We start from the raw sequence: 8,529 nt of genomic DNA on the forward strand, positions 1-8,529 counted from the left end.
GATGATTATGAAAGATATTATGCATTTGTTTATAGTGAAAAATGAAGAGAACTCTCAGGTTTTAAGTAGTGAAGTAAAGTCAATTATTTAACATCCACCTCAAACTCCAAAACATTTTAGAAAATAGTATAATATTATTAAAAACTAATATACTTTCTGTTTTTTTTTTCTCATAAAAATTCTTTAATAACTTTGTACATATAAAAGTCTATGTACATGTTAATTTTGAACACAATCATAAAAAAAATATTTTAAACAACTTAAAAGGGATTTAGTTATCATTTTATTTTGAAAAGCAAGCTTAAATAAAAAACACACACCCGGGTAGAAAAGCCAAACCAGGGACAAGACCAAAATTACATGATAAGTAACGAGGTTTTAAGCCACACTATCCAAATCATATGAAAATTACAATTACGAGACGAGAACCACAAATAAGAAACTGACACAATCGATTCAAACAGATAATCTTTGTATCTTGTATTCGATTTGTGAGCCAAAAATCGCCTCATTCCGAGCTCTCCAAACAATCCACCAAGTAGTAAAAATGATCGCCTCAACCTCTTTTTCTTCTTCACCCATCTAGTCGAATCCAACCAGTTAATAATATTCTTAGGACCCTTATTAATCGGAAGCTCCACATCCAACCAATGATTGAATTCCAAATTTTAGAAACCAAATAACAACCTTCAAAAACATGATCCAAAACTTCCACCGAGGTTGAATAGACCGGACATAGAATAGAAGAAACATTTATATCTTTATAACTTAAGTTAAATCTTGTCGGAATACGATCCAAAAGCAACCGCCAACTCAAGATATTAACTTTCCTAGGCATATATTTGTTCCATCTCGTAGCAAAAGAAGTTCCCATAAACTCTTGCCGATCCATGTGCAATCTAATACCTTTAACCGAAAAGGTATCATCTTGTTCAAAATCCCAAATCCACTATCCTCGACGTCGATTAAGGAAACATTTGAAGTTATCATTTACTTGAATAAACGAACATGAACACATATTTTGTTCATTCATTTATGTTTGTGAACGTCCATTTATGTTTGTTTATTTATTTTCATTTAAATTTTAATAAATACATAAGTAGTTAAATTTAATAAACGTAAACATAAATGCATATGTTCGGTGATGTATTAGACTTGTTCGTTTGTGTTCATTGATGTTAACTTATGTTTAATTGGTCAATTATGTTCATTTGTGTTCTTTCTTATTTGTTCAAAAATGCATTTAAGTTTGTTTGTGTTTGTTTACGTTCATGAATAGTTCATTTTTTTTTATTTTAAATGAATGAATACGAACATATCCATTCTCTAAATGTACAAACATTAGCAAAAAAAAAAAATTTGTTCGACTATGTGTTCGTGTTTGTATAAAGTTAAATAAATAAACACGAAAATACCCTCATCCGTGGTTGTTCGATTTGTTTAAATACATATGACGATATGAGATTGTTAACAACTATGATTCACAGCATTCGTACAAAACTTTTAATCCAATTAGGAAATTCAATATTACAAAATTTTACTTGTATCCTATAACTTGTAATTTAAAATGATCACTTTGAGTTATATGAAATTAGTGGTTAATTTTTTTAAGTTACTTTTTTATCAAGTGTGCTTAAAGTTAGCCCGTACATGGACTTTTATATACAAAAAGAAAAATTTATTTAAGAATAGGAAAAAAACGAAAGCATGGTTGGGTTTTATAGGTATTTGCCCATTTTACATAGTAATGTACGCATTGGTGTCTTGCTTTCGTTGGTTATCTTATTTTAAGTCTTGGTAGCTCAAAGTTTCTTTATACTACTTGTTATTAGCTAAGGTTTATAAATCATGGTCGATAAATAAACGAACACGAACAAAACTTTTATAAATTATGGTCGATAAATAAAATGGATATTTGTCCCTTCTAGTTTATTAGGTAAGGTTTTTTGGAAAGCTAATCTATCTCACCATCACAAGACCAAAACATGTTTAATAAAGAGCAATTACATATTCAATTGATACATAATGTTAGTTGACTTGACATGCAAATTGTTAAGCATTCGCCTCATATCTTGCAAAGCCTATAAGTTGTCACCAGGTACTTATGTTTTTCTATTTTTTAACTCACGGCGTATTATAACTCTCACTATGCAAGTTGTCTTAGAGCATCCACACAGTGGATGAATAAAAAACAATTAAATGCGTCAGGTCAATTGTCATATTAGATTTTCATTCATCAACATTCAAACACAAAACAATCTCATTTTTCCTACAACATTACATTCACTTTTAAACACCCCTATATTCAACATAATCATCCGCTTCTATTTTTCATTTTCTATAAACTCAAATACTTTTATATGAGAAAGTTAACGTACAAATGAAATTAACGTGTCAATTGTGAGAATTAAGTAAAGTAATTATATATACAAGTAGAATAATTATGTAATTACTCTACGATGTAATTACATAATTACTCTATTTGTATATATAATTAATCTACTCGATTCTCACAATTAACACGTTAATTTCATTTGTAATTTATGCAAGCCCTACTTTTATAAACTAAAATACTTTTATAGGTATCTATTTTTTATTTCATATTATTTAAAAATAAAATAAGTTCTAGTAAATACATTTCAAAATAAAAATAACAAAAGTCATATAAATAAAAATTTAAAATTACATAAACAATTAATAAACCAACCACATGCAAACAAACAAAAATATGTATTAAAGTTTTTTAAAATTACATAAACAATTATATTTTTTTATTAAAAAATTTTACCGTTAGAAAGTAAAAAATAAACAAATAGAAGTTATTATGTAATTCAAAAAGAAAGATAATTAAAGTGTGAGGTTGAAATTGTTTTTAAAATTTATATGAAAAGTTAATTACGTTAAGCCCACTTATCATGTTTACTTACATCTAGTTTTGTGGATATGCTCTAAACTGAACATCATTTTTAATGTGCATTTATCCAGTTCAGAATTCTGAACAATGTCACGTCATAAACTAAATATCACACCGGAGATGTCTTATGATAAAGGAGTTCCATCACATGATGGTAATTTTGTTCGACCGATGTCCTATTTCGTAGGTCTTTAAAAACAACGAGTTGTGTTCGAATATTTTGTGGAGGATAACCAACTTAGTTAACTTACACTACTAATCAAAGAAGTATCACCGACGGATGGGGTTTGGCGACAAAAGTCAGTCGGTAAAGTCGGTAATTTCTGACATAAAAACACTAGACAATAGGTTAATATGTTCTTGGTATTTATTGTCGGACTACCGATAAGTAACATCGTCATTGGTTAGGCCTACAATTATATACCAACGGATTCAAGAGCATGAATGCTTTGCTTAAGTTGTTTTTCGGGGCGAAGTCCTACCGACGACATGTTCGTCGGTCAATTGTCGCTAATACATGATGATATTTATGATATATTCTCACCAAAACTTTTTAGAACTTTTCTTTGGTGAGCCATTTACAGATGGAGGATCGGACGGTAAATTTAGCTATAAATAGCAACTATTAACAAAAATAACAACACAACATTAAACATACTAGATATGGTATGATTGGTATAACATAATTAATGTTGGTTTATATAGCCTTAACTAATCCATTAACACATGTCAAATCTCATTAAGGACCAAAGTCGCTACTAGAAAAAGAGATGTTTTTTTACAACTGATTTCGTAGGAAAATCCATTTTCTAATAGTTTTTTAACAAAAAGTTACGATCGAGAATCACATGCTTGAAAATTGTTTTAAACCGTTTTCCAACAACTTTTCTTACAAAATTGCTACAAAAACAAGTGGTTGTAAACTTGCTAAAACTTTCATACAAATACTATTTTGATTTAACATAATGTTTATTAGATAGTATTGTAGCAAAGTTGGAGCTTATTTTTTTTGTTAAAATATGTTGAAACTACTTGTCATAGAAAATTTGTAAAAAATTTTTGTGAGAAAATGACTTGTTTTCTAGTAGTAGCCTCAAAGTGAATTGTTAGGCCTAATGTTCCTTCGTGTAACCTTAAGCAACTCGCTAACACATGTACAATAGCCAAAAATTGGCTTGTTATGAATTAACGTTGTTACGTGCAAGCTTAGCTAACCCACTACACACATGTGAAATCCAATTAAGAGCCAAGACTATAAGTTAGTCATACACAGGTACAGTAGTCTCACAATGACTTGTTTTGACCTAATGTTGCTTCATGCAACCTTAACCAACCTACTAATTAACGTCAATGACCATTAAGGCTTAAACATGTAAACTAGTCTTACATATGTGAAGTAGGATTAAAATTACTTCTTATGCATGGTTTTATGTGTAACTTAACCTTAACTAATTGATAAAGACTATCGATCTATAATACTTATTAATTTGCTTTAAAAATCGTATTCCTATTAATCTTGGTCATGATAATCAAGTAAAACTGTGTGCGTTGCTTATGATCTTGTGCTTCATACTTAAGAATATAGGGTTTGTGAAAGTTATATGATGTGTCATGGTTAATTTAAACGTTGCCTTTTAAAAGAATACAACAAACGAATCAGAATCAATGTATAGTCTAATAAATTATGTGATTATTTCATCATTTACAGAAACCAACGGATAAAAAAAATTATTAGTCTTAGCTGGTTATTATAAATAGTAAAAGATAGTTGTAAATAGAAAAAAAAAAGTTGCACTATTAAAGTGTCAAATTATACGCACATCGAGTGATCTAGTAATCAACAAATCTATCATTTTTAGAGTTAGCTTGTTTACTAGATAGGATTCTGTGAGGGTTAAACAATTGTTTAGTTTACATGGCCATGTATATGCTAAACATCCATTTACATGGTCTGCCCAGACTAAACGATTGTTTAAACAAAATCACCAAACCTAAATAAAAGTTAAGTGAATATAGATTACACATATAAAAACACCCGTCTTAAATGGTATAAAGAGAATAATAAAGTCACATCAAATTCGATTAATTACTCTTGTCCTTAGGAGTTAGTAGTAGTACCGTTAACAATAATCACCAAAATTAGGTCACTGAACATGGTCAAACGATCATTCTGTCATCAACCTACTTTCATCATTCTCATTCCAACTTTTTCTTGCTTTTTTCGATTACAACTAAAATTGTTTTTCACTAGTTTGAATACTTTAGAAACTACAACCCTACATAATATCCAAACTACCCTTCCTAACTTCAGAAAGAAAAAGATTACAACAAAGCCAAAAAGAAAGCAAGAAAAAACAACCCAACCACAGTGGTTCATAGCTGTTTGTCACCTGCTAGTTAGGAGCCAGGTCACATTCATGGGACCCACAAGTTCTTTCTTGACACCATCATCAACTATGCATCCGTCCATGCAGCAAATATGGGCATATGAGATCTGATCAGTGGGGTGGCTGCGGTTTCTGTTGCGGTTGGGATCCATGTGTTCAACGATTTAGACGGCGTTTCAAGAAACATGGTTGCTGCAGGTTCATTTGTAATGGCTTTCGGTTCGTCGTTCTGAGGCTGGTTCAGGGCCTCCTGGTTCGTGGGGCCCAGGTCTTTGGTTCGCCTTGCTAGTTCTCCGGATAGAAGTGTATTGCTTTCGATAATCCGTTCCACATTGTACCGAGATATGTCGAAGTTTGTAACCGCGTTAACGCCACGGAATTTGATTGCGGCTACATCATATGCCTCAGCTGCATCCTCTTGGGTGCCTGAAATATATATTAGTCTTAGAGGTTAATGACAGTTATTTAACTATGTTTTATTATGTTAGTGGTTAGAAACATGACTTACTGAATGTGCCTAGGTAAAGATCTTTGTTACCCGCGACACGACCAATGCGTGCTTGCCATCTACCGTGCTGATGGTGCCTTGTTACTCCTCGGTATATCGAAGCACCCCTAGAGAAACCACTGCTTCTCCTGAATAGAATTTAGGGTTTGTGAATGGGAGTCATTTTAAAACAAAAATATAGAACTTTTTTTCTATTAGTTATGGTTTAGGAACAAAGACTGGTATTTCTAGGAGTTTTTCTAAAACTTCATGTACTTCTAGATGATTTATTGGGTACTAAGTGAACTTCACAGAGCTTTGGTGAAAAACTTTATGAAGTTCACTTGTCACGTAAGCGAATTTGTAAGTTTGTTTATGACTAAAGTGCTAGAAGTTTCAAAAAACGCCTAGAAACACCGCCATCAGTTTTGTTTAAAAACAACCTATTTCCACAAAAGATAATATGGGAATGTTATAGTACATTTGTACAACCCATTTTCACAACCGATAAGCATATTTTAAAGTAGGAAATTTGAAACAACATTATAGAACTTACCTTCTCAAGTGAGCCACATATTCTTGTCTAGACATATTCTTCATTTCTTCAAGTTCTTGTTTATAATTTTCCAACTACGTCAACACTTTGGATGTTAATATCTACTAGATTCCGGTAAATAACAAATTGTTCGTTTAAATTTCATAAAAAAGAAGGCTACCGGAAAGTTAATATGAGTTGAAGGCCCCCAATACTTGACTGCAGCTAAATCATAAGCTCTAGCAGCTTTCTCTTCCAAATCATAACCCCCTAAAAGTCAACATGAAATACTCATTAGCAATTATTACTCAATCTTGATTATTAAAAAGCAAAGTTTTTTGAAACTAAAACAAGAAATGGAGGCTTACCCAGATAAACTGAAGTTGAGTTTATAGTCCAGCAAACAAAAACCACAAAAAATAGTAAGAAAGTGAAGAGTTATGATGAGTCAAAAGTATGCAAAATGACAAAAAAAAAAAAAGAAAGAAAAAAAAAAGGAAACACTTGTTACCTTGTCTTCCCTTCCTGGTCTGGCCTTCTTTCTTGCAACTATTGTCCCATAAATGAGCTTCATATCTACCAGTCCATCTATGCCTGTGCACATAATTAATAAACATTCAAATTCATTACTTCCCATTTCAAATTTTACCATAAAATATGCACATAATACTTACCTGGTGACACCCCTATATTGTGAGGTTCTTTGACCAAATGTATCCAAAGATTTCCTGTGCACAATCTGCTTATTATCATGATTAAGCTTCTCAGACCTTCTTTTCTTAGCATCCACAACTACAGTCTCAGTAACATTAGCAGCAGAAACAACAGGTGTCACTTGCTGTTGTGATATTGTGACACAAGAACTTGACTGTGAACAGCCAGGACTCATTGACAAGCTAAGTGACTGCAAACAACCACCATTAGCATTACTAGGATGGTAACTGTTTGACATCCAATCATCTCCTATAGATGGCAGATAAAGAGCAGAAGTAGCATCTGCAACACTCTTGACAGCTTCCTGTTGATGTACTGTTGGGTACAACCCGGAGTAATCATGGTTATGATGAGGTTGAAGATGATAGTTTTGGTGGTAGTACATTGTGCCCGTGTCTAAATCAGGGGTCCCCATTGTCACACCACCAAAAAAGTTTTCAAGTTTTGGTGTAGATGAAGTAACTACAGTCCCTAAAAGGAAATTAATTAACACAACATATATCAACAATAATATATATATAGGTCCCATAATAATATTATAAGAAAAAAAGAGAACAAGAAGAGACCTTGTGAACTTGTGATATTATTATTATTATTATTATTATTATCCATTAAGCAAAGTGATCCATCTGACTTGAGGGGCATTATAGGGAAAGATGAGTACAAGCCACCATTGTTGACAGCATCAAAGCCACCGTAGTAGTCGTTGAAGTTAGATGGAAGAGTGAAGAAGCTTATAGGGTTTGCCGGAGAAGGGTTTGCAGTAGTCTCCGGTGAGTGAGGAGAGAGAGAGAAACCCAACCAGTTGTCATTGGTGTTAGTGGTGGACTTCATTGTTGCAAAATAAAATAAAATAAAATCAAAGGTATGGTTTTTGAAATTAATATTAATGGAGGGTGGGGGTCAAGACTCAAATCTTTTTGTCCTTTTGTAGTAGCAGAGTCATAGAAGATGAGAATCTATGTAGATATTCAATTTATACAGAAGTGTACGTATACATCAGATGTAAATGAAAATGAATAATGTTTATTACCAGTCTTTATCCATCTATCTGTGTGTGTGTGTGTGAGTGTGTCTGAAAAGATTGGTAAAGAAGAAGAAAGCAAGTTTCTTGTAACTTAAACAAAAAGAATGAGTTTACAGCAAACAATGTTGGGAATCCTTCCAGCATTTTGTTGGGATCTGTGCTTGAGAAAGACTTGATAGTTTGCTTTTCTTTTCTTCTTTAACACCCCCCACCCCACCCCTACCCCTACCCCTAACCCTACCCCTACCCCTACCCCTACCCCTCTCCTATCTCCTCTTTTCACTTTTGCTTTATGTGATGGATGGATGGATGGATAGATATGATGCCTCATCTATACTGTTAAATGTATTATGCAAAATATGGTATGTTCTTTGAGGACATATTTTTGGTAACAAGCTATTATGGTTTTAATTTTTTTTTTGTTATTGTTCTTTGATTATGGTATTGTTTGAATCAGTCTCCTAT

At 32.3% G+C, this 8,529-nt stretch overlaps 1 protein-coding gene across 1 annotated transcript; it reads right to left on the reverse strand.

The window, feature by feature from the left end:
• Window positions 1-5,024: 5,024 nt before the first annotated feature.
• Window positions 5,025-8,040, reverse strand: LOC143562037 (AP2-like ethylene-responsive transcription factor ANT). The gene is made up of 7 exons (XM_077049961.1): window positions 7,604-8,040; window positions 6,998-7,508; window positions 6,826-6,917; window positions 6,505-6,593; window positions 6,345-6,418; window positions 5,810-5,937; window positions 5,025-5,727 (listed from the first exon to the last, which is right to left on the reverse strand). Exons 1-7 carry the CDS (start codon window positions 7,869-7,871, stop codon window positions 5,369-5,371), a joined length of 1,521 nt encoding a protein of 506 aa, XP_076906076.1. The 5' UTR covers window positions 7,872-8,040; the 3' UTR covers window positions 5,025-5,368.
• Between the last annotated feature and the right edge of the window lie 489 nt (window positions 8,041-8,529).

The sequence above is a fragment of the Bidens hawaiensis genome, unplaced genomic scaffold (genome assembly GCF_021521415.1).
Source record: "Bidens hawaiensis isolate Kalapana, Puna unplaced genomic scaffold, B.hawaiensis_p1.1 tig00020895_1, whole genome shotgun sequence".
Classification (NCBI taxonomy): domain Eukaryota; kingdom Viridiplantae; phylum Streptophyta; class Magnoliopsida; order Asterales; family Asteraceae; genus Bidens; species Bidens hawaiensis.

Excerpts from the sequence above, each read along its gene's own strand:
- LOC143562037 (XM_077049961.1), bottom strand. The coding sequence starts at position 7,871 with ATGAAGTCCACCACTAACACCAATGACAACTGGTTGGGTTTCTCTCTC. Across the intron at positions 7,509-7,603 it reads TAATATCACAAGTTCACAAG|GGACTGTAGTTACTTCATCT; the intron begins GTCTCTTCTTGT and ends ATTTCCTTTTAG. Across the intron at positions 6,594-6,825 it reads GGGAAGACAAGGTAACAAGT|GGGGTTATGATTTGGAAGAG; the intron begins GTTTCCTTTTTT and ends GTTGACTTTTAG.